Source organism: Pan troglodytes, chromosome 1 (assembly GCF_028858775.2).
Source record: "Pan troglodytes isolate AG18354 chromosome 1, NHGRI_mPanTro3-v2.0_pri, whole genome shotgun sequence".
In the NCBI taxonomy this organism is placed as follows: domain Eukaryota; kingdom Metazoa; phylum Chordata; class Mammalia; order Primates; family Hominidae; genus Pan; species Pan troglodytes.
The window spans coordinates 194173915-194200351 of NC_072398.2; the positions used below are offsets into that span (position 1 = coordinate 194173915).

Sequence of the window (26437 nt, forward strand, 5' to 3'; positions counted from 1 at the left end):
CTCTTGATGCTCCCGTAAGAGTGCTTTTTCTGGGATGGATAATGAGTTGCAGACTGGGAGACTGAAGGGCATGTGCACTTTTAATTTTACAAGATGCTGGTGAATTACCTTTATAACCAGAAAAGGGCACTAACGATAAAGAACAAGAAGAAATTCCCCTGCCCTGCCTCCCAGCAGAACCATGAGGATATTGATGCTGAGGTGGCTGGCACAGCTGTGTTTGCTAAACCACTGCCTGCTGGGGCGTGGATGCCCCTTGCTTCCCAGGCTGACTGTCCCTCTCCTCCTGTGGCAGGTTCAGCCCTTATGAGTGGTATGATGCTCACCCCTGCAACCCTGGCTCCGAGGTGGTGGAAAATAACTTCACTCTGCTTAACAGCTTCTGGTTTGGAATGGGATCCCTGATGCAGCAAGGTATGCACCCTCTCCCAGGGCCTCCCCTTCCAGGGTCTCCTTTCCCCAAGGGGTCTTCAGCCTCTTTGGCATCAGCAGAGCCAGCCCACACCTCTAGGGGCAGCCTCAGACCCTGATGAGCCGGCAGAAGTTTGGAGACATCGAGAAACCCAGGTGTGTGCCCTTGCCCCAGACCCCTACCTTCCACCTCCACTCTGGCTGGAGCTGGCTCAGGGTCTAAAGCTAAGAAAACCACCCAGCCCAGGGCACGCGGGACGCATCCCCCACCTCCTGCTCCAGCTGAGGTGGACATAGAGCACCCTGCCGGCTGCGGCTGACCCCGCCCATGGCCTCATCACCACACAATCCAGCTGAGCAAGTTGGGCTGTGGATGGAAGGAGACCAGAGGCAGGGAGTCTGGGTGGGAGGCCACTGCAGGAATGAGGTGATGAGACCTGAACCTGGTGGTGGCCCTGGGAGTGGAAGGCAGAAATGGACTAAGAGAGCTTCAGGATACACTGTGGATGGGACTCCGTGGCTGCTTGGCTGTGAGGTGCCTGGGAGTAGGAAGGATCATGGCTGAGTTGGGGACTTCAGCCCGAGTGCTTCAAAGATGAGGTACACAAAAGGATGCAATTCTCTTACATCCTCTGGAGGGAGGGCCAATGTGCTTTGGAACTATCTGCAGCAGAGCACCTGCTCTAACTGCCAGGAGTCAGATGCAGAGACAGCAGGGAGCAGGAGGGCAGGCACAGGGAGAGGGGACCACCAGCCAGGAAAGGACACCGCCCCCTGGTCCTGCTGGCCACCAGCCATGTGCTCACTCCCTCTGCAGGTGGAGTCCCATGTCCAGAGTCTTGTATCTTAGGGAGTGCAGACAAGTTTCTGCTGTTAGAGTTTCACTGAGGGACCTGCTTAGGGGGCAGGCAGGGAAGGGGCTTCCAGGGACAGAGAAAATGTCCTTGTCCCTCAGTCTTCTGTGTATAACCTTCACAAACCCTGGTCCTCAGTAGATATCCATCAGTAAACGCCAAATGAATGAGCAAATGGCATTATCCCAATGTGTTCTGGGCACCCACTACATGCCAGGCTCTGTGCTGGGCACTTGAATGAAGGAGGAGAGGAAAAAAGCAAATCTGTCCCACATGCGAGAAACCTCTTGGCCATGGCAGAGGCCAGGGCAGGGACTTGGGCAGAGGTCTGGCAAGCCTGGCAGAACTCAGCAATCAAGTGACTCAAATAAGCTGCTCTCCCTCTAAGAGCAGCCCAAAGCCTGGTTTGGAGCAACCTGGGGAGGCTGGGAGTGGCCAGTTGGGGAGGGGACACAGAGCCCCAGTGGTCTCTAGCAGCTAGGAAGTGACAGGCAGCTTTCAAGGGAAGTGCCTCAATCTGTCCTTGCTATTAATGAGTGTCCTGGAGCCTCACCTTGTTTTTTTGTCCATCGTCTTTGTTCGGTGACAGTTGGGAAAGACCTGGAAGCCCCTCAATGCAGTAATAGCTTCTCCTCTTCCACCTCCTGCTGCTATTCAAAGCACTGGCCCTTGATGTATTCTCCGTGTGGTTTTGATTAGGAGGGAGAAAAATAGTTATGTATTTGAAAAACTCTCCCTTGAGTGACTTCTTTGAGAAAAAAAAGACATCCATATCAAAGCAGACAGTTTTCAGATTGCAGGTCCAAATATTCTGGAAAGTTCAGGAGTCACTTGCAATTTAAATCTCTTGAAAGCCACCTAGTTAATTACTTCAGTTAGAAGGTGTCATCTCTATTGTGCTCCCCACCTAAGGTCGGGGAAGAAAAGTCATTATTTCGGCAAAGAGCTTCAAAAAGTGTTGATTTTTTTTCCCCTCCTGCAAAGCACTGCATAGCAATCTTGTATTTGTATACCATTTGTATTTCCAATGCAATTTCTTCTCAAATTATATCGTTGCAGCACCACAGTATTTATGTGAGGCTGGGACAGAGGAAGGACAATTCTTCATGTTTTGCAGAATCCCAGAGAGGGGAAGTATCAGGCATAAGATCACACTGAGAGTTGGGAGCAGGATTCACTCGAGAACCCAAGGGTCCTGACTCCCAGGTGTTCTTAAGCTGGGACCACATAAGTGGTCCATGGTTAGGCATCTGAGGTTTTGATGAGCCTGTGAAATGTGAATGTATATGTTGTTCTAGAAGAGCGATTCTTAAATTTTAGCCTGCGTCAGAATCATCTGGAGAGCTTACTCAAAACATATTGCTGGTTCCCACCCTCAGAAATTACTGATTCAGTGAGTGCTGGGGCAGGGCCCAAGAATGTGCATTTCTAACAAGTTCCAGGTGATGATGTTACTGCCAGTCCAGGGACCACACTTTTGACAACCACTGGTCTTGGGAAAGGGCCTTAGCTTTCTTTAGAGTATCAGAGGAATCCATGACCCAGGGGACTTGAGCAGCGCTAGTCTGGATGTTGTAAGGGACTGCCTATCTCCTCTCTTCGTCCAGGGTCTGAGCTGATGCCCAAAGCCCTGTCCACACGCATCATTGGTGGCATCTGGTGGTTCTTCACGCTCATCATCATCTCTTCCTACACGGCCAACCTGGCTGCCTTTCTGACCGTGGAGCGCATGGAATCACCCATTGACTCTGCTGATGACCTGGCCAAGCAAACCAAAATTGAGTATGGGGCTGTCAAGGATGGGGCCACCATGACCTTCTTCAAGGTGAGGCCCTCTCCCTCCTATTGCAGCACCATGAGCTGATCCTCTGCGGACCCTTTACTGAGCAGAAGAGGAAAGGGGGTCTCTGTCCTTCCCTAACCACGCATGGCCAATGGGTCAGAAGCCCCCTCAGCCCCACCTTGTTTGGACTAGTTGACTTTGGGGAGCTGTGGTGATGTGGGCCAACTGGGTTGGCTTCAACACAAATCCTAGAAGTTTCTGTGCCTGAGATGAGCAATGTGAATGTGTTATGATTCCTTAAGTCATCAGAGGGAGACAGATGGAGAGAGGGGCCTGGAGAAGGGGGAAGGAGGGGAAGAGCCACCCAGACACACAGGCCCTAGGGGCTTCCCGCCCTTGGCTTCAGACCTCAATGCCGTCCATCTCAAGGAAGCTAGCCTGAGGTTGGGGAGACGGCAGCAGGGCCAAATCTTGAGAGGAAAGGAGGAGGCTTAGAACTTGAACAAGTGTTTACAGACATTACTGAGCATGTTACACTCTAGGAATGCTGGTGTCAGCAGATAAAATCCCTGTCACCTGCTCAAGTGACTGCTCTAATGGGTATCTGGCCATGATTTCATTGCTCCTCCTGCTCTGTGAAGTGTTGGCTGAGTGCCCTAATGTTTTCCACTTTCTACTGGAGTAGCTGAGGGCTTAGGAGACTCTGGCTGGCCCTGAGAACCAGAAGCTGCAAAGGTTCTCCCAGAAATTGAAGTAGTAATAGCAGTAGCAACTGCCACTGAGATCTCACAGTAGGCCAAGAGCTGTGCTAAATGCTGGGCCTCATTTAATCTTCATGACAAATCCTGGGAGGCTGGTACTCGAATTATTTCTACTTTACACGTGTGGAAACTGAGTCCCAGAGCAGCTAAGTGGCTTGTCCAGGGATGCCCAGCTGGAGGAACCAGGTGCGACCCAGGCCTACCTTCCTGGAGGGCCCTGTTTTAAGCCAGTGGTTCTTAGATCTGGGTGTGCATTCAGATCATCTGGAGGACTTGTTGAAACACAGCTTGCAGGCCAGGCACGGTAGCTCATGCCTGTAATCCCAGCACTTTTGGAGGCCGAGGTGAGCTGATCATGAGGTCAGGAGTTCGAGACCAGCCTGGCCAATATGGTGACACCCCATCTCTACTAAAAATACAAATTACAGGTGACGCACACCTGTAATCCCAGCTACTGGGGAGGCTGAGAAAGAAGAAAGGCTTGAACCTGGGAGGCAGAGGTTGCAGTGAGCCAAGATCGCGCCACTGCACTCCAGCCTGGGTGACAGAGTGAGACTCCATCTCAAAAAATAAAAAAAAAGAAACACAGCTTGCAGGCCCCACCCTCAGAGTTTCTGACTCAGGAGGTCTAGATGGGGCCGAGAATGTGCATTTCTAAAAAGTTCCAAAGTGACGCTGCAGCTGCTGGTCCAGGTTCTGTGCTTGGAGAACCACTGTTCCAATTGTTTCCCAGAAATGATTAGGATTTAGGAACTCTGTGGCTGCAGGCCCACTTATTTATATGTTTATCTATTAATCAACTGCTCTCAATCAACCTGGAATGGAAGCCTGGGGTATTTTCCTTTCCTCTGGGCTCTGATTCCCCATCACCCAGCCCCTGCCTCCTCCTAGGCTAAGCCTCCAAATGATAGATGGAGCCTCCAGTGGGGCCTGAGTGAAGAGAGAAGGAAGGGGTTGGGTGGGAAAGCCTTCTACCTCCTGGGCACTGCAGCCCCCCGGCACTTTCTCCCCTCCCCGCTGCCCAGCCCCCGCCATGTCCCTCCTTGAGGTTGGAAACAGCTTTGTAGTGAAGAGACAGTGAGTGAGGAAAGGAGCTTCCCTCTTGGATGTTGCCAAGAGGGATGTTGGTTGACTTGCCTAAGAGGTCACTACTGTGTATTTAGAGTGAGGGGAAGACAACGGCATTATCAAAGGCATGTTGGGAACACTATGGGACTCTGTATGTGTTCCTGCCTATGAGTGAGTAGGTGAGGATGTGTATACATGCATGGCTTCACATGTGCATGTAGCAGCATATAATATGTGGGAATGTGCACGTGTGTGTATGTGCACACATGTGCCTGTGCACAACTCTGCCTGTGTGGGGACATGTGTGTATTTGTGCTTGGACACGTGTCTGCATCTATGTGTATGTGTGCTGAACATATGTGTGATGCATCTCTGTGATCTGGGCATATGGACATGTGCCTGTGAATGTGTACACGTGTGTACCCGAGGGTCTACCTGTATATGTGTACAGAGAAAATACATTTGTCTGTCTGCTTGGATATCCTCATGGGTATGTCTAGATAAGTGGAGGGCAGATGGACCTGTGTGTGTGTAATGGCCTGTGCATGCATGTGTGTGTATACTAGCCTTTGTGTGTGTATGCCTGTGTAATGGCCTATGCATGCATGAATCTGAGTGTGTGTGTGTATAATGGCCTGTGCATACATATGTATCTGTGTGTGCATGTATAATGATCCATGCATGTATATGTGTCTGGATGTATGTGTGTATAATGGCCCATGCATGCATATGTGTCTCTCTCTGTGTGTGGGGGGGGGTCTATGTATGTGTATAATGGTCCATGCATGCATACGAATGTGTCTCTGGGTGTGTGTATAATGGACTGTACATGCATATGTGTCTGCATGTGTATGTGTGTGTATGTGCACACATGCCTGCCTGCTCCTGCCTATCCCCAGGCTGTGGCCCAGCCCTTTGTGCCAGAGCATCTCTCATGCATAACGCATGAACCCATCTCTAAGCAGGGCTCCCGATCAAAGTGAAACGGCATAAATAAGCCTGGTGCAGGCTCATTGCCGCTGATTGGATGTCCCTGCCTCCCTCCATGCTAAGATGCTCAGATTGGCTTCCAAGAAGCTAGCCCCAGCTCCCCACCGAGCTGCTGCCCTCACCATCAAGCAGCACCTCCCACAGCCTCCTCTGCCCTCACCCACCTTCCGTGCAAATGGCACAGCGAGGAGGGCAGAAGAGACGTACAAATGCTGTCACCTGTCTGGGATGCTGGGGCTTTATGGGCCCATGCTCACAGGAGTCTGTGGGTCAGAAACAACAACTCCACACCCCCTGCATAACTAACTCCACTTTCTTCCTGTCCCTATGGTCAATTAATTCCTCTTTATGCCTGGCCACATTGTCTCCTGCCTTAATTCAAGTGAAGTTCTCCTTGCCCAGACTCCCTGTCATCAGCAGCAGCAATGGGACTGTTACATATTGGAGAAGAGCCTGAATGTAGATACATTAACTGCCCCCCCACCTCAGATGATGAGCTAGAAGCACTACCCCCCGCCCCACCCCCGCTGAAGGTCCCTGGATGAACCAATTCCCTGCCTTGCCACCCCTCTGCCCTCTGTAGTTGGACTTCCTAATTAGACCTTCCCCCCGGGCCAGGTGATAGCCTTCTGGTTAGCACAGAATGTTTGCAGGTTAGAGCTGGAAGGAGACCTGAGATTAACCCAGAGAAACAGGCCCAGCCCATTATCACACAGCACATCAGTGGTGGAGCGGGGTACAAGGTCAGACATGCTGTCTTCATGCACAGTGCCCTCTCCCACATCCACTCTAGGGTCTTCTCCTAGAGAGGTGGTCTTCCCCTGCCCATGAGAGTATATGGCAAGGCTGCACTACTGTTGAACAGGAGGCAGCTCCAGGAGGAGCCATCAGATGTCTAGGAGACATTGGCAAAGTCAACAATAACAGTAACACTTAATGAACACTTACTTTGTGCCAGGCACCATTCCAAGCACTTTACCTGTATTTGTTTATAACATCCTCAATCACAGCCCTGGAAGGTAGATTATTATTATCATCTCCATTTGAAACATGACGAAAGGAAGGCCCAGAGAGGCTAACTGACTTGCCTAACATCCCACAGCTAGTGAAATGCAGAGCTGGGATTTGAACCCAAGCAACCTGGCTCTAGTGCCTATGCTCTTGGTCACTGTGTTCATATGGCTTCTCTAAGGACCCAGCCACAGTCCTCAGGAGGCAGTTGGGGAAAAGTGAAGCCACAGTCAGTTGACCACATACCCAGCCCTGCACAGCCCTGGCACGTCGTAGTTGCTCTAATAATACGTGTTGAGTGGATGCTGTTGTTGAGTGAAAGGATGGGATTTAAAGATGGCAGCAGCCAAGTGGCACAAGTGCAGGAGATAATATCGAGGACTAGGAACTGAGTGGGCAGCCTGTATTGAAGGTCCAGAGTGCAGGACAGATGAATTTGATTTCTGTGGTTAGCATGTTCCTGATTAGGAAGCACACAGTCTTAAAAAAACGCCCTGACTGAGAGTAGAACTCACAAGGGAGGGAACCTGTTTCTGTCCAAAGACGACAACAGCAGGAAGCGGGATGCTGGGCTCTCGGGGGGCTCTCGATCCCTCGCCCCCACCCTGCAGCCCCATCATTCCAGAGGAAATTTCATTTGAAGAGTTGTCAGGGAGCAGCAGACATCACAAACAGCGTCTCCTGTGTTGTCCTCCCTCCGTCTTGGAAGATAAAAATTAATTAGGAGATGAAAAAAGAGGCCTTTGAAAGCACTGTTTGGCTGTAAAAATATGTAGGCAAAATGTAAAGGAGAACGTTGGGAAAGCGTGTTCTTTGCAGGGAGGGCTGCACAGCTTTGAAGAGAGAGGACATCGGAAGACAGCTTCTCCAAGCACTTAGACCTTTTTCAGTGCTGGGGGTGGGAGAGCACATAACAGATGAGAGGGATAGCGGCTTAGGAAAGGAGTGGGAGCTGGGGGCCCGAGAATGCCAGGTTCCCTGGGCCCCTGGTCATTGTCAGGCCATCCCCCTTGCACAGCCTCGGTTCCTAGCATCTGACCTGGGCATGCCATCAGAGAGGTCACCTGGCCCACACCCTGCCTCCCAGCTGCATGACAGACCCTTCCCTGAGCTGGAGGGCCTAGGAAGATGCTCCCCAAACTCAGCTTCCAGCTTCTCCTGACCCGTCTGCTGGCCTCTTTCACATACAGTCTTAGCCCTGCCTTCAAGCAGAAGCAGGTAGGGGGACCAAAATGTAATGCCCAGGCAGAATTCAATGTGGTGCCGCCTGTCGTCGTCAAGTTACATCAGTTTTAAAGTCAGACAGACCAGGATTTGAGTCTGGGGTATGTCTCTGCTGGTGACCTTAGGCAAGTCACTTCACTTATCTGGGCTTCCATTTGCTCCCCTGTACAACACAGATACTTATTTTCACCATGCAGCAATTAGCAAGAGGGTTCGGTGAGCTCCTGTATGTACAGTGGTTAGCCCAGAGCCAGGCATACAGGAGGACTTAGGTCAAAGGCTTTCTCTTCCGCACAGCCCTCCAGTTGGCTGAACAGAAACCAAAGAGACAGGCTGGACCCTTTCCTCTTGCCCCGAAATTCCCTCCTGGGGCAGATTACTTAACTGGAGCACACTGGAGATGACCAGCTAATGGGCACCCACCTTATGGAGCCATTGAGATGATTAAATGTGATAATTCATGTATTCACCTCACAGCATTACCTGGCACAAAGTAGGCATGCAGTGAACGCTAACTTTTTATTGTTTATTGTTGCAAACTGGTGATACACAGGCCTGTGCAGCCCATAGACGTGATTTGGAGGGGCCACACATCGCTTATTTATATATGTATATTTTTTTAAAACATCAATTGCAGCAATTCTCAGCAGCTGAGAGGCAATGTTTATCTCCAGTTTACAGACTCCCACCCAGCCTTCTTTAGTTACTTCAATACCCTGCCTGGGCCCTGTCAGCATTTGAGTTTTTACCCCTTTAAGTGCCATAGCAACTCAGCACTATAGAGATTTTTCTCCCCAGTTTCTAGATGAGAAAACTGGGCCTTACAGAGAATTAAGGAGCCTTAAAGGGAAAGAGTGACTCTGGCCACCTATGGGAGCCTTAGGGGCACACTCTGTGTTAAACACTTCACACACCTTGTCTTGTTGAATGTTCACAATAACACTAAGTAGCACGTACTCTTACAACACCCATTTTACAGATATGGAAAGTGAAGCTCAGAGAGGTGATGTCACTTGCTTGTGGTCACAAAAGGAGCTGGCATTTGAGTCCAAGCTGGTGTGACACCAGAGTGCAGTGGAGCTCACCCCTCTCACTACCTCCACCCCCAGCCTGCAGCCCCCCACAAGCAAGCCTCAGGCATGTGCTGCCGGGATGGGGGTGGGGTGAACTAGGAGCTAGACTGTCCTTACCAGGGAGCCTGTAGCAGTGGGCAGAGGCCGTGGACTCCAAAGAGGCCTCCTGTCCCCACAGAAATGACCCAAGAAAAATGATTAACTGCTCAAATCCATGGATCCAGTAAGGCCAAAGATTCCACACTCAGAGATAAGAAAGCCAATTAATATGGGAAAAGGTCTTCTTTCCAGTATGGAAAACAACAAAGGTCTTGTATGCAATCCCATTGCTACTGCATCTCTGCACACATTCTCTGAAATTCAGCTCCCTTTGGAATTGCTATATATATATAGACTTACATACATTCTCTTGTACAGAAATGTTAAATTCTCAAGATTAAGTATCTTCAGTCAGGGAAAATCAATTTGCTTCTTTGAGGAGGCTGGAATTGAAAGTCGTGAGCCTGAAATTTACTTTCTTGCCAATTTTGCTGATAAAAAAAGCATCTCTGTCCTGGCACACCGCCGTGTATTGGTTGTTCCAGATGATTCCACTAGTTGATTTGGGTGACTAGCCCTGAAACAATCTTTATTAAGGTTCCCACCAGGGCCGGGACAGGCAGGATGACACAGGAGCTGTAGGTATGTGAGACTTCATTCCCTAGGGTGGTGATGATAGCTCTGGCCAGTGATGGGAACTCAAGCCTGTGATGGGAACTCTCCCAGAGATGGGAGAGAGGGACCTGAGAGTCCATGAAGGGCTCTGGATTTATCTATCCCTGCTTAGACAAGCCACAAGGAACCTTTACAGGGTTGTGCCCCAGAATCACTCAACTGCTCAAGGACAGAAGGATAGCACTTAAGGGGAAGCAGAGACCATGAGGAGATGGGGTTGAGAATGGGGGCCCCAAGACAGAAGACAAGGACAGTGGGGACCATTCTAAGAAAGCAGATTTCAGACACATCTACCTGAAGGTGATGGAGGTAATAATTTAGTTGGTGCTGGAGCCAGGAGGCTCCAGAACCAGGAACCTCTTAAAATTAACGTCACAGCCAGCTTCATGCCTTGTTTTCACCTTGCATCTTCACTGGCCCAAGCTCTCTGGTGTCCTTTCCCATCTTCCTCATTCAGTTCCTTTACACACTGGTGCCTTTCTTGTGTCTTTCCTCAGAGCCCATCTGCCTCAACACTCCCTTCAGCCCCCAACTGAAATTTCTGTCTCCATCTATGGTGTTGTGTTACTGGAAAGAGCATATGGTTTGGTGTCAGGCAGGCCTGTATATAGGAGGAATAAAGTGTCGGGGTGTGGGGAGGATACAAGGAGGAGTTTAGAGAAAGAGAAGAAGTTCTTATCCCATTCTGAGACAGAAGGAGTAGGTGGGGCTTCCTGAGTGATTCATTGTCAAGTTACTTTTCTCAGGACTTGAGATTTATTGGATGGATGACTGAGAGGGTGGGTGACATAGGAGAGGGGGTGGGTAAGATGGGTGAGGAGGAGAAAGGGATGGATGATTGGGGGATGGATAGGTGGGTAAGAGAACAGATGGATGGATGGATGGATGGATGGATAGATGGTTGGATAGATGGATAAATGGATGGATAGATAAGTAATAGATAGGTGGATAGTCAGATTAGTTGAATTAACTAGTGTGTACAAGGTGTGTGGATGATAGCATGATCAGATACAATAGTGGATGGGTGGGTGAGTGGTTGGATGGATGGATGGATGGACGATGGGTGGATGGATGGGTGGGTGGATGGATGGATGGATGGATGGATGGGTTGATGGGTAATTGGAAGGATAGATTAGATGGGCAGATGCATTAGGAGGTCTGATTGCTTCATCTACCTTTGGTTCTCACCTCTAGTAGTAGAGGGAGAACTGGGAAAGCAGAAGAGACAAGGATGGAAAGGAACTGAAGAGCTGCAATCACTGGAGGGAGAAAAGTATTTAGGTTCCAATAACCAGGATGGTAGAGTATCAGGAACACGTGTATCTGGCAAAGCAGAGATGACTGGACTAGGATACTTTGATTAGAGGAATAGTTGGAATTGATGATTATCTGAAAAAGCAACCATACTGGGAGCAGAAGTCGCTTATGTGACTATGTGGTTGAGAGGGTGTATAAGTTATCTATTGCTGCATACCAAATTACCCGAAACTTCATGTTTTAAAACAATATTTGCTATCTCACAGCTTGTGGGTCAGGAATCTAGGCAGTTTCGCTGAGTCCTATGGCTCAGGGTCCCTCATGGGGCTGCAGTCAAGGTGTTGGCTAATGCTACAGTCATTTCAAGGCATGTTCTCCAAACTCACTGCGTGCTTGTTGGCAGGACTCAGCTCCCCTCAGGTGACTGAACTAAGGGCTTCAGTTTTTCACTGATAGCTGGCCAGAGGCTGCCCTCTGTTTCTTGCCCTGGGAACCTCTCCATAGGGCAACTCACAACATGACAGCCAGCTTCCATCAGAGTGAGACGAGCCAGAGAGAGTACCAGTCACAGTCTCTTATAACCTAATTTTGGACATGACATCCCATCATTTTTGTGGAGAGTTAAAAGCAAGTCACTAGTTTCAGCTCACATTCAAGAAGAGGGGATTACACAAAGGTGTGAATACCAGAAATGGGGATCTGTAGGAGCCATCTAGAAGCTTTCTACAACAGGAGAATCTGGGGAGACAGCGTAGCAGAGTGAGAAAGGAACAGAGGGAGTAAAAGAGGTTGGAGGTGGGAGAATCTGCTTATCAGAAATTTTCTAGAAAATAAGAAACACTGGGGGAGGCAGAAGAGCTGAACACCAGGAAGATTTTTAAGGGCAAGAATATTGAGTGGGGCACAGCCTGGGCCACAGGAAGCACTGAGGTGGAAGAATAGCTGAGGAAGTGGGAGAGCAGAGAGCACAAAAGGTTTGGAGGCAGGGATTGCAGAGGTAAGAGAGTCCTGCAGAGCTGGAGTAGCTGGAGAGTAGCAATGGCTGAAAGAAGGGCAGGCTGAGGACCAGGAGGGGCTGGGAGAGGCCAGTGAGAGCTGCAGGCATCTGGGCCTTCCATGCCTTTGGCTTTGGGGCAGGTAAATTTGTAGGTTGGGGAGTGGCTGCTTATCTGTGAAGGTGCCCCCAGCCCTGTGCCCAAAGAAGGCATCACTGGCACTCAACAGATATGGTGCTCAGATGTAATTCTAAGGGGTCCTGCCTGTGGCTTTGGGGCCCCTTCCTGTCCCCATTGCTCTTCCTCAGGACATGTTTGGGTATCTAGAAGCCAGTTTAGGAGGGGACAGCCCTTGCCAGATCTAGGAAGCCTCTGGAGAATAGAAAGTACACTTTCCTCCCAGGCTCCTTAGCTCCCTCCCAGCAGGCACGGCTTCTTCCCCATCCCCCTGCCCATGCCCCAGTCCTGCGCCAGCCTGTTCAATTGCACCCATGACATCAGGCATACTGGAGCTGGGCCAGGTGCCAGTCAGACAGGTTGACATCACAGACAGACACAGCTAGACTTGGAACCAGCCGGGCTCAGTGGGGCCTGCAGAACCACCTGTTCCCCTGAGATCAGCCAGGACAGGGCTAATCCCTGCTGGGAGCAGGCAGTTGGCAAAGCACTAAGTTCCCAAGAAATCTCATGAATGCCGTGCACCCTGGTCTGCACAGTCTCCCCAGGCAGCAAAGGACACTCAGCCCTTGCGCTCCTCTCTCCTGGCCCCAGTGACCTCTCTGTGTCTCCCCAGCATAGGCATAGCATCCTACCCACTGGACCTGGTCTTAGGGATTCTGATTCTGCTCAAGCAACAGTGTTCAGCCCAGGACCCTACAGCCCTGGGCTCTGGTGTAGATGAAGGGGGTTTGCAGACCACCTCCCCTGACTGCCCTTACTTTTCTCCCCCTCTGCAATTCGCACCCTGCTCCTTCCTCACAGTAATGAAGTAGAACATGTCTGAGGCAAAATCTTCCCCTGAAACAGGACATAAAAGAGGCCTCCATTGGTTGAAGTGAAAGGGGAGGCCCAGGACCCACTCAGCTTTGCCCCGATGAGCAGCCGTCTCTCCCCCTCCACTCTCACAGTGGTTTCTGTGAGGCAGGGCAGCTGAGGGGTTAGGGGTATGGACTCTGGAGCCAGATGGCCTGGGTTTGAAGCCTGGCTTTGCTACTTAGTACCTGGGTAAACTTAGGCAAGTGACTTAGCTGTGCCTCAATCTTTTTATCTGTAAAATGGGGCTCGTGATGGTGCCTGCCTACTGTGAGCGCTGTGAAGAATCAACGAGTTAATGCAGGTAGAGCACTTAGAACAAAGCCTGAACGTGCTAACTTTTAATAAATTTTAGAGAAAGAAAATCCATGTTTAAAAAGTCAGCTTGAAGACCACTTGTGCCATGGCCAGGGTTTCCAGGAAGCAGGCCTGAGTCTGCATTTCCGTTTTATCATTTGCCAGCTGCGTGTTTGGGGACCTTTGCTCCAGGGCCTCAATTTCTATATCTGAGCACCGTGTAGCACTCCCTTTCTCTGAAGATTGTAGACCGAGTTCAAGGCCCCAACCCCCATTGAGCAGGGTATGCGGTGCTTGGTCCCTGGTGTGCCTAGTAACGGTGTGTGCATCACCCCTTCCCTCACGGCCCAGAAATCCAAGATCTCCACCTTCGAGAAGATGTGGGCCTTCATGAGCAGCAAGCCCTCGGCGCTGGTGAAGAACAACGAGGAGGGCATCCAGAGGGCCCTGACGGCCGACTACGCGCTGCTCATGGAGTCCACCACCATCGAGTACGTCACACAGAGGAACTGCAACCTCACCCAGATCGGGGGCCTCATTGACTCCAAGGGCTACGGCATCGGCACGCCCATGGGTGAGCGAGGGGCTGCGTGTGGGAGGGGTGGGTGTGTGGGCAGAGGGAGGGCTCCACCCCCGCGTCCCCTCATACTCCGTCTCACAGCTCATTCCATGGGGCTGATAAAGGTGACGCTTTCTTTTTTTTTTCTGTTCTTTTCTTTCCTTTTTTTCTTTTCTTTCTTATTTTTTTTTTTTTTTTTTTTTTTTTTTTTTTTTTTTGAGGCGGAGTTTCGCTTTCGTTGCCCAGGCTGGAGTGCAGTGGCATGATCTCGGTTCACCGCAACCTCCACCTCCCGGGTTCAAGAGATTCTCCTGCCTCAGCCTCCCGAGTAGCTGGGATTACAGGCATGTGCCACCATGCCTGGCTAATTTTGTATTTTTAGTAGAGACGGGGTTTCTCCATGATGGTCAGGCTGGTCTCGAACTCCCGACCTCACGTGATCTCCCCACCTCAGCCTCCCAAAGTGCTGGGATTACAGGCGTGAGCCACCGCACCTGGACAAAAGTGACATTTTCTCAGCCCAGAAGCAGAGGGATGGAGCTGCATGCCTTGTGAGGGTGGCCCTGGCCTGAGCAATGAGAGCTGGGACAGACGCAAGGTTTGGGGACAGTTCCCAGAGGCCATTCCTGCCTTCCCTCTCCTGCCCCTGCCCCTGCTGATGCAGCTCAGGGGCACTGGGACTTCAGGGAGCCCACAGGGACTGATACACAATGGGCACAACCTCCCTGCTCAAACAGGACATTTCCACTCACCCAGATACCATGCGTCGATTTAAAGGGGACTCACAGGGATAGGGACCCCCTTTCATGAGCTGATCCAGAGGGCTGGTGGTGACCTGACCAGGGTGTTGGCAGAGCCAAACACAGAATGGGCCACACGCCACTGATGGCTAGGGGTCCCTTCTCCCTGCTCAGGCTCCCCATACCGGGACAAGATCACCATCGCCATCCTGCAGCTTCAGGAGGAGGACAAGCTGCATATCATGAAGGAGAAGTGGTGGCGGGGCAGCGGGTGTCCTGAGGAGGAAAACAAAGAGGCCAGTGCCCTGGGGATCCAGAAGATCGGGGGCATCTTCATTGTCCTGGCCGCCGGGCTGGTCCTCTCTGTGCTGGTGGCCGTGGGCGAGTTTGTGTACAAGCTCCGCAAAACAGCAGAGAGAGAGCAGGTAAGCCTTAGAGCTTGGAGCCTGCACAGGATGGGAAATGGAGATTCGCGCTGATTTCACTCCTGTATGTGCCAGGCACACAGTGGTGTCTCATCTCAGCCTCACAACAGCTCACCCTGCATCCAGTCGGCCAGCAAGCCCTGCCACTCTACCTCTGTCCTGACCTAGCACTTTTTTCCATCGCCGTTGCCCCACCCCAGGCCAAGCCCCATCACCTCCTGCCTGGATTATGCCGCAGCCTTCAAACTGGCCCTCCAGCCTCCATGCTTCCCCAACACCATCCACAATTCACACAGCAACTGGTGCCTTGTTTAAAACTTAATTCAAACCATATCATTTTCCTGCATAAAACCCTCCAGGGTAATTGTTGAAGGTGGGTGATGGTTGCATAGGGTTTCATTATACTGTTCTCTCTACCTTTGCATATATTTGGAAATTTCCATAATCAAAAGTTTAAAAAGGAAAAGTTAACAGGGTTGGCCCAAGCATATAGACAGTAGAACTAGGCTCAGGCCTTCTGATTAATTCAAGCATGGTTGGGCAGTAGTTCTGGGTCCCAGTAGCAAATTAGAATCACAGGGAGAAAGTTTTCAAGTGCTAATGCCCTGGACTCACTCCCAGAGACTCTCTGTTTTAATTGGTCTGTGGTGGAGCCAGCATTGTGCTTTTACAAAACCCTACAGGGTGATTTAAATGTGTGCCCGAGATGAGGGCCGCTGGGCTTGGGGAAGCACAACTCACAGAGAAGTTCAAGGATATTGCAGTTAAATTATATATAGAAGCGCCCATTATAAACAAGCAACTTACATATCCGTAAAAAACGAAATGGAATCCTCTATAACCAGCAAGCTTTAGTCAACAAAGAGGAGGGGGAAAGATAATACTCGATGTTGGAATTTGCAAGGGTGTAACCGAAGGGACGCTGTCCAGCATTGCTGAGGGAAGTCTATGCAGGTACTTTTCTGGAAAGCAACTTCACGGTATGTTCAGAGTCTTCCACAGCATCCATACATTTTGACCTGTCAATTTCCACTTTTAGAAATGTACACTGTGTAAGTGGTCAAAGATAGACACGGTTTTATTTACAAGGAAATTTGCTGAAGTGTAAATTATAACACGAAGAGATGGGAGAGAGGGGTAAACACCTAAATGTCTAACAACAGAGAATGGTTCTCTGTTGATACAAAATTATGATACATCAAAAAAGAACAACAATCAAATTCTCTGAGAATTCCCATTACAGTTAAAAGGAGCTCCCAGCCAGGTGCGGTGGCTCACGCCTGTAATCACAGCACTTTGGGAGGCCGAGTCAGGTGGATCATGAAGTCAAGAGATTGAGACTACCCTGGCCAACACTGTAAAACCCCGTCTCTACTAAAAATACAAAAATTAGCTGGGCGTGGTGGCTTGCACCTGTATTCCCAGCTACTCAGGAGGCTGAAGCAGGAGAATCACTTGAACCTAGGAGGCGGAGGTTGCAGTGAGCCAAGGTCACACCACTGCACTCCAGTATGGAGACAGAGACTTCGTCTCAAAAAAGAATAATAATAAATAATAAAAAAATAAAAATAAAAAAGAGCTCCTCATTCCACCAAAAAGCCTAAAGGATCTATCTACTCCACTTCTCTGCCCACCTCCTTCCCTCACTCTCCTCCCCTACTCTGCTCCACTCCTGTTCAGTCCTGAACACACCAAGCACATTTCTACCTTAGGCCCTTTGCACATGCTGCTTCTAAAATGCTCCTCCCCCAGAGGGTGTGTTCTTGACATCTTCTGGTCATTCTTGTTTCAGTTCCAATGTTACCTCCTCAAGTAGCCTTCCTCACCTGCCCCCATTTCCAGCCCCTCTCTATCCCATTTCACTGCTTGATTCTCTTCCTAATGGCTGTCACTGTCTGAAATTATTTATTTGTTCACGTGTTCATTATCTATTCCATCTCATCGTTAGACCGCAAGCTCCCTGAGTGGGCTGTGGCCTTATCCGTCTTCTTCACTGCTGCATGCCTAACACCTGGAACAGTGCCTGGCACATAGTAGGGTTGCATTAAGTATTTGTGGAATGAAGAAAAGGAGGCAAGGAGGGATGACATTCTGCATGTAGTAGGTGAGGAAAGGGAAGCCTGGAGGGGTCACAGCTGGTAGGAGGCAGAGCAAGAATTCAAAGCCTAGTCCCCAGCCCCTGCACACAAGTGGTCCTGGTGCTAGTGCCCTGGCCTCACTAGGTAAGTTGAGATATCAGCATCCCCCACTGCCTTCCATGCAAGCTGCAGGACAACCTCTGGAAGCCACCATCATCAGATACCTGCGGGAAACGCTGCGCTCCTGATGTTCCTCTTGGCTATGTGCAGGGACCCAGGCCAAAAGAAGGTCACTGCCACCCAACAGCCCTAGAGGGACCTGCCTCCCAGTTTTCCACCTTGAGAAACATGTGCTGGACTTCCCTGAGTGGGAAGACACTGATTCTTCCCCTTAGTTGGAAGCCCTTCCAGGAGAAAGTTTATCCATACATTCGTCAAATGTTTCTTCAGTCCTGACCCTGGGCCAAAGGTAGTGCTTTGGTCAGGGCTCAAAAGTTGGGCCCATGGGGATGAAACTGGCTGGTTCCTGCCCTCCGAGTCTAGTGAAGAAAAATGGCACAGGTAAACCAGAGCTCCTCAGACGTTAATGTGCATGCCATTCAGAACCTCAGTTTGCTCATGTATAAACGAGGTTAAGATGATGCCCCACCTACCTTAGTCTCCAAACAAGAATGTCAGGTTTTGTAGACTGCTGCACAAACTAATCATCTTGCAGGTGGCAGAGGGATGGGTGGGGTGAATGTGTGAGAAAGACGGGTAACCTTAGCACAGACTCTGGGAGAAAGGGGAGGAACTGGCTGGAGTTGCAAGACCGGGCATCACTCTGTGCCCCTTTTCCGACCCCTCTCCTCCACCCTCCTGCAGCGTTCCTTCTGCAGCACCGTGGCCGATGAGATCCGTTTCTCCCTCACCTGCCAGCGTCGAGTCAAGCACAAGCCTCAGCCTCCCATGATGGTCAAGACTGACGCCGTCATCAACATGCACACATTCAATGACCGCCGGCTTCCCGGCAAGGACAGCATGGCCTGCAGCACATCCTTAGCCCCTGTGTTCCCCTAGGCACAGCTGGGGTGGGGACCTCAGGCCTGGGGGCTGGGCAGAGGAAAGCAAAGGAGATTGGAAGGAACGTCCCCTGTCCCCACACTGGGCTTGGGGACCAGAGCTGCCACCTGCCTGTTGAGCCAGGAGCCTCCTGCCCTTACCTGCCAGGAAGCCAGCAGGCTCTCAGGCCAGCTGCTTGGGCTTCATCCTCCTCAGATCTTCTGTGGGTTTCTAAAGCTGCCAGCCGAGATAGCCAAGGCCAAAGGAAGCACATGCCTCTCTCAGGCCAAACTCACCTGCCCCTCAACTCTCCTCCAGAGTCAGAAGTTTCTGCCACAGCCCTGCAGAGGGCACAGAAAATGGAAGACAGCTCTTATATTGCCATTTCTTCCGCAAGAGCCCAGGCCTCCTACAGCTTGACCGTGAGGCCAGAGACACAAGCCTTCGGCGCCTTAAGGATGTTCTAGCATGGCTGCCAATGGGAGCTCATGGTGAGGGATACCCATCCCATATGCCTGGGCAGAAGGAAGACTTCATCCCTCTGGGGCTGTTCACGTGGTCCTAATCTTCTGAACTTGGCGCTGCCCCTGGCAGCCCCTGTTCTGACAGAGTTGAAGACAGAGCTACACAGGGGAAAAGAGGAGTTTGGGGTATGGGAGAGAAGAGAATGCACAAACAGAGGCCGCCATTTTGGATTCTTATGGACAATGACCCAGTGGTTCCTAATCCTCTAGGAGGTCTCTAAGAATATAAGTGGGGGAGTGACCACAGAAAATTCTTCTCCACTTTCTAGCCAGAGGAGAGAGGACCCCCTGAATTTCTCACAAAGGATGCCCAAAGATGCAGCCGGTATTTGAAGCCCAGCAGAGGAAAAGCAGATTCCACGGAAGTCCCACCGGCTCTTGTGCCAATGGATCTCACTTTCCTGGTTAGCAAGCTGTTGTCTAAACCCTGTTCACATTTGGAAACCTGGGCTCTTTGCCATCTTCTCATCAACAACTCCCCATTCCTGGCTGGTTGACCTTGGCCTCACTCTGTCTTTTTGAAAGGAGAAGAGTTGGTTGAAGTGAAAGTCAAGTTGTCCCTCCTCAAAAAAGGAGTCAGTGTCCTACTACACAGACTAACTTTGGGCTAGGTGAGGGAAACCAGAAGAGACCAAAAGAACTTCTGGTCTCCTGGACTTACCAAACCTAGGGATGCTCCCCAGGAAAAGAAAGTTTCCAGGGACATAATATCATAGCTGGCAGAGGCCCCAAGGGTGGGGAGGAAGAAGCTGCCTCCTGGAGAATTAACCAAAGACCCCACACAGAGACATGAGGCCATCCTGGCCCCTTGTCTGTTGTCCAGAGCAGCTATGGCATTGTGGGGCTTGGGGAAGACAGCAGAGAAGTAGCAGCAGGTTGGGTACCAGCCAGGGGATGGACCTATGAGTTCCAGCTTGCTGTGATGAATGCTCTAGAGGTCTGTGACTTTAAGAGTCTTGGAAAAGAATGAGACATGAAGGATTAGGAACAAAGTGTCCTTAAAGAGAACATGATGGGCCAGCAGGTTTACCGTGGCCAAGGATGGAGGGGCAGGCTTTGAACAGGGGAGGGAGGTTCTGGGGATTCTGGATGAGAACTGGGGCATACCAGCCACTCCCCTCCCACCTCTGTCCCATGCTGCTTGGGAAGCCCGGTTAGGGAAGAGCTTCATTTGGATCTCAAGGGCTTTCTCATCTGGGTGAAGGGTAATCTCTAGCAAAGCAGGAGACCACAGTGGGCTCATGTGATAAACACTGTCCCTCCTCCAGACTGTGAGCTGCAGGACCAAACCAGCAGGTTCCCAGAATCCTAGCAGCTCTGACTGGCTATGTACATTGGACGAGGGAGAGGAGGGCTAGACATACACCAAAGCCCCATGCATGTAATGTTAGGAAAAGCCATGCTGTCATAAGCTTCAGGGTACAGAGGGCGTGTGCATGTGTGTCTGTGTCTTTGTGTTTGTATGTGTGAGCTTCGGGGGCTGGGGCACAGGACAGATCTGGACATATAACATAGTCCAGGGCATGCAATAATAGGTGAATCCTTGGGGATCTGATGTGTGCATATGCGTGCATATGTGTATCTGAGTGAATTGGGGACGAGGGAGACAAATATGTGAAGCAGCAAGGCCCCATATATGTAAAAACAGGAGAAGCCATGTCATAATGGGGCCCTGGTGAGTATGCATATGTAAGCATGCATGCATGCATAGGTGTGTGCATGCTGGTGTGTGTGTGTGCACATGTACACTGAATGGCATAGGATGGAGATCAGGATCTTACCTGCAGCTAGCCAAATATGCGTAAAAGGAGAAGCCATGTCACCAAGGGGTCCATGTCTGAGTGCATGTGAACACATGTTTACAGGCATGTGTGCACAGTGGGGAGCAGGGGGAAGGCCAGGACCAGAGAGTTGTGTGACATGGGTCAATGCATGCTGTAGACAAGAAGCCACGTGGAGTTGAAGTTTCCGAGTGTGTGGGACACACACATATGTTCCAGGTCACAGTGGAAGCAGAGACAGACAATCAGGAAGGCCGGGCACCAGGGTCTGTTTGCACTTCTGTCATGGGAGAGATCATTTGTCACAGAGAGGTTCCAAGGTTGCATGGGCACACTTGCCAGGAGACGGGGGCACAACCCTTCAGGGGCTCATGCTGCTGATGCCTTTGCTGTGGACATCATGTCCTGTTTAAAGGGAAAACTCTTTTTTGTAATTCCCAGGTAACAGGATTCTAATGAAGGTATTTGCCAATTTGCTGTCAGCAAACACAATCATTAACCGCCGTCTTACTTTGTCCAGTATAGTTTCAGAGCATGTGCCTCATTCTTGCTCTTGTCTCACACATGTGTTGTGTGTGTGATGCTACATGAGCATGTTCTTCAGAGGCTATGCATATATGTGGATTGTGACAGGAGGAAGAAGAAGTGGTGAGAATTTTTATAAAACGAACAAAGAATAGTGGATAAATAGAGGCAGAATTCAATTCGAGAAACCCCCCAAAATGTACCGACTGGTCTTTAGACTCCTGTGTGGAAGCAGGAGGGCATGCTGCCTCATCTCCTCTCCCAGGCAAACCTTGCGTCCTGATGTTCAGGTATTGTCGGTGTGGCTGATATTTGGCTTCTGGCCAATATCCTGCATTTGTCCTAGAGACCAGCCTAGTGTTCAAAGTGCAGTGGGGACCACTGCTGCCCAAGCATGAGCTCTGTCTCTCCCGGGGCACTGAAAATGATGCTACATCTGTGAGGTGGGACGGAGTGGGGAGGTGTTTTCAGTGAGGCAGATCTTGTGTTTTTTTAAGTTTAGGTCTGTCCTGCCAGTGGGCATGGAGCTGAGCTGGGGCAGGTGCATGCGTGTGTGTGTATGCACGTGTAGTGCGTGTGCACACACGCAGGCACTGAGAGGTGATGGGAAGCATGAAAGCTTGATTGGATGGAGCAGAAGAAGGAACCTGCCTGAGCAGATGCTGGACTGTCCCTGCGTGGTGCCACATGCCAGCCCTGAACAGAAGAATGTCCCCACTGCATCCCCAAATGCAAGTGCTTCCTCTCCACCTGCTCAAGCTGGCCAAGTTGAGGGGCAGTGGTAAGAAGCCACCAACCCCACCACCCCTGCCGAGGCCCTGGGGCTTAAGGACAGTGAGCCGTCCCGATCACTCTCCCCTTGTCCTGCTGCTGGTTTCTCTGCTCTGGACAGAAGAAAATCCTGAAAGCGTTGTCAATGTTCAAGTGGCCCCATGCTGCAAGAGTCTCTCGCGAGGGGTGACGCCCCCTTGGCCAGTGTGCTGGACTTTGAGTGTCTGAGGGGTAAGAGGGCCACCCCCTCCTCACAGCCGAGACTCTATCTAACCTGGAAGCACACTCTGGCTCCACCCCCAACCCCTGCCATGCCCTAGGCCCTGGAAGATGGGAATCCTGGCCCAGGCCAGGGTAAAGGGCCAAACAGGTTAGAAGTTGCTCCCCTCCACCAGGCGTGCACTCACCAAGAACGATCAAAACTCCCTTTCTGCCTACTTTTCCAGGGGTACTGGGTGTGGGGGGTGGGTCACAGCTCCTGCTTCATCACTCAGCATGAAGTTGGTCCCTCCCTGAGCCACTCACAGCTACATGCACAAACATCTGAAAGTAGGCTGGCCTCTCTGGCTCACATCTGGAGTGGTCCTGTGTGGATACCCATCTGCAAAGGGGCTAGAGGTTTGGACAAACAGCTGCATGGACTTATCATCTGGGATGGGCCCAGCCTCATGGACAGATACAAGAAATGAGCCCAACTCTGTGGGCAGGTCTCTGGATTAGACACATCTGAAAGTTGCAGGTCAAGTGGACACATCTGGAAGTGGCCCGGCTGCTGGCTGCCATGGAAGGGCCGTGCCCTCTGTCCCCATGGCAGTTTAAATCAGGCCTTCCCTTCAGTCCTGGATTTGCCCTGGAGTAAAAATTTCAGAGCTGAGGTCATACATGAGTCACAAAACTTTTAGGTAGAAGGTTAATGTTCTGTACAATATATATATGAATGTAAAATATATATATATACTGTATATATATATATATATATGCACAGTGTATATATGACCTGTAGCCCATGTGTATACAACCCTTTCCTGCACGTCTGCACACGGAGTGTACATAACCCAGCCAGCACGGGTGAGGACCAGATGAGAGATGGGGGCTGCAGCAGCAAAGTCTGGGACGGAGGTCTCAGAGAGCCCCTTGGGGTGGGGAAGGCCCTCCACACATCAGAGCTCCAGACCCTGAAGAAGAGGGCAGAGCTACATGGTGCTGCCAGGTGAGTCCTGCACCGCCAGGGCCTCCTGTGGGAGGGGCAGGAATGGCCAACGGACCTCATCTCCATCCGAGCCTGTCTGAGGCAGGACAGCTGGGTGTGTCTGAGAAGCAATGTCATGCTAGTACTCGGCCCCTGTGCCAATATTACATTCTAGTTCTGGGGCAATTCATCAGGAGCAGAAGGGCTGGGAAAGAGCAGGCCACTCCCCAGGCCTGTTCTCACACCTGCCTGCAGAATCACAGGTAGGTTTCAGGCTCCATCTAGGATACCCTAGAAGGCGGGGCTATTCTAGGTAGCAAAAGCCTCTGCCTCTGATTCTCACCCACATGCAGAAGCAGTCACAACTTGCACACAACACAGCTCACAACTAGGGAAAGCACTTGTTAAAGAGAATGCCCCCAGGGCATGGCCAGCATGCCGATACAGTGTTCCCATGCCCCTGTTACTGATCCTGTCCTCCTGCCTTCTAGAACAGTGGACCTCACATCACCTCCCAGATTGTCTCCATTTTATGGATTGAAACTCTGAGGCCTCCAGACATGAAGAAGCAGCCATAGATTCAGTCAAATGCCAGCCAAGGGTTTGCCTTGCCTCAGACAACCTCCCCAGCCCCATTTGACCCAGAGACCAGCTGTCAGGGAGCGACCTCAGAGCCAGAGGGATGAAAGATGAGAGGCAAGAAGGTAGCTCCTATCCTAGCACAGCCCAGGCTCCATCTGTCTGCCTTTCTCTCCCCTGCGGCATCCTGGCAGGGCAGTTGGCAGAGTGCCCCCTCCCCAGGAGGCTGCAGACCTCTGTCCCTGGCTCACCCAGATCGGTCTGTTCTCTGCAGTTCCATTCCTTTAGCCTCTTTCGCAGGTCTGAGCATCTCTGGAGCATGCAGGGGAGGAGATATCTGAGGTGGGCTTCCGTGCAGTCAGCAGCCTGCCCCAGCTTCAGCCTCAGGCGTCAGGCTGGTCTGCACTGAACTCTGGGTCTGCCTCTGGGGCCCTGACCAAGCACGCCTGACTCCAGCCCCATGAGGAGCATCCTGTCTTGGTTCCATAGGGATCATGGGTCCTCTTACCACTGTGCGTCAAGCCCCCAGCCCACCTCTGCCTGGGCCAACTTCCTGGTTGGGCCTCCCATGGTAGGGGCCTCAGTTCCCAGGCTCTGGGCTGAGCCCCCAGGGAGCACCATGGGCCTCTGAGACCCTAGACCTGTCCCACCACCCAGACCAGAGTGCCTGGATGCCCCCCACTCCCACTCAACATGGTTCCCACACACTGGTCTCTGGGCCATTCAGGGGATGCCCTTTGTGGACATGCAGAATTTCTATGAATATAGTTTTTTGTAAACATTTTGTAACAATTTGGGTTTCATAGTAACTGTGTTACTTGCCAATCATTCTAGGCTGATGTAAATAAATTTCCAAACAAATCTGATTATTTTCCTTTTTAAGACACTGTGATATATCAAAGTGCACAGTTTGCTGTATGAAGTAATATGGTTTTAAATTTTAAATAAAATGTTTCTAGAAAACAGGGCTCCCTTGAGGCGTGTTTTCTGTTTCTCTTCTCTCCTTAGAACGAGAAGGTGCTGGGCGACGAACTTTTGTCATCTTCCCCCAGGGATGACTGTGTCCCAGGCAAGAGACCCTGGTGCCCAGCAGGTGGGTGGCTCCAGCCAGGCTCCTGGTTCAGACATTGAGGATGTGAGGTCTGTCCTTGAGACTGTCTGACCTCTGTCTTCCCTTCCCTTGGCAACACCCCTCCCTCATCTCCATCCACACACTCCCTTGGGAGTTGCCACATACTTACTCACGTGGCCCTGTCCCTTTGGTCACAGCTAGTGAGGTCGGGTAGACACCTTATCCCAGCTTGGCCACAGTCTCGCCTGAGCTTTTTCAAACTGGAAATGAGAAAGCTCTATGTCAACTGCCCTCTGGAGACGGAAACTGCTCATACAATCAGAGTACAGGGCGGGACATTTCCAGCAGGAAGGGATTCAGTATGGAGGTTTATAAAACCAGTGGAAGAGATGAGGGAGCCTGGCCAACTTGGTCCTCCAGGAATGGCTCCCGGAATAATACAGAACTGACCCACCAGTGCATGACCACCTCTGAGCCTTGTGCCAGAGCTGGGAGGGAAAGACACACCCTAGAGCTGCAATCCAGGGTCCAAGAAGTCTCCATCAAGACATGGGGGCTGCCACCACCCCACATCATAGTGCTCCTCGGCACCCAGGAAGTTGGAGATGAGTAGTGGACTGAAGCTGCTGAAAAACCTCATGTTCCCATGACAGAAACAGCCCAAAAGGGAGTGGGAAGGTGGCCTCTGCCTCACCTCTGCCTCCAACTCTCATTCAAACACATTGAATTGGTAGAGACCTCTTTCCAACCAGAACCCTCCATGTTCTCCTATGACATCATCTTAAAAATAGCTCATGGTTATTGAGCACTTTCCATATGGCAGGTGGTAGGCTAAGCTCCTAACACATATGATCTATTTTGAATGAGAGATGTCCCTCAAACCCTGACACATCTCAGACCCTGACTCTGCGTGACTTTTCAGTCCAAATGTCCACCACCCTTGACACGGGCTTAAGTGTCCCAGGCCTAATTACCAGGAAAGTGGCTATGATTGCACCAGCTTGGGTCAAGTGGCCGCTTGTGGTCCAATTAGCTGTGGCCCGAGGGAGAAAGGGGTCACGTAATACAATTATGGGACCCAGGATCCCTGCTTTAGGAGGGTTGAGAAAACTGGAGAAGTCAAAAAAAAAAAGGCAACATGGGTTGGCAGGTCTCCTAAAATATGCACCTCCCATTCCATCAGCTGACAAGTGCCAGGGAAGCCAAGCCACGGCCCCAGCAGTAATCTCTGCAGAATGGAGAGGAGGTCGGGGCCCAGTAGGCCACATTGTCTGGGAGCTCTGGTCTAACCTAGAGCCACAGCCCAGGAGGAGACTTTGGTCTGAGCCAGGTAGGAGGTGAAGAAAGGCCCTGGGTTGCAGGTGTCAGCCATTGAGAAGCATGGTCGGGACTATCCCTGGAGAGGAGCACCCTGGGGGTCAGGTTAGGCTGCAGGTCCAGCAAGGAGTGGGGGGATATGGACAAGAGAACTGGTAGAAATGAGGCCCACAGTGGGGGTGAAAGCTTATAGGTAGAGGACCCATTCATCCATTCATCCATCCATCCATCCGCCCATTCATCCATCCACCCATCCATCCATCCACCCACCCATCCATCCACGCATCCATCCATCTACCCACCCACCCATCCATCCATCCACCCATCCATCCATCCACCCATCCATCCACCCATCCATCCACCCAC

The 26437-nt window shown here is 51.0% G+C and overlaps 1 protein-coding gene across 2 annotated transcripts in view; it reads left to right on the plus strand.

The window, feature by feature from the left end:
* The window catches only part of GRIK3 (glutamate ionotropic receptor kainate type subunit 3), a 238704-nt gene extending 214055 nt beyond the window's left edge, over positions 1-24649 (plus strand). For both annotated transcript variants that reach the window (XM_016959390.4, XM_524666.9), the window contains 5 exons: positions 296-414; positions 2873-3090; positions 13822-14044; positions 14944-15194; positions 18137-24649. In XM_016959390.4, the coding sequence (XP_016814879.2) occupies positions 296-414; positions 2873-3090; positions 13822-14044; positions 14944-15194; positions 18137-18331 (1006 nt within the window). In that variant the 3' untranslated portion in view covers positions 18332-24649. The remainder of the gene's footprint in view (positions 1-295; positions 415-2872; positions 3091-13821; positions 14045-14943; positions 15195-18136) is intronic.
* Positions 24650-26437: the final 1788 nt, after the last annotated feature.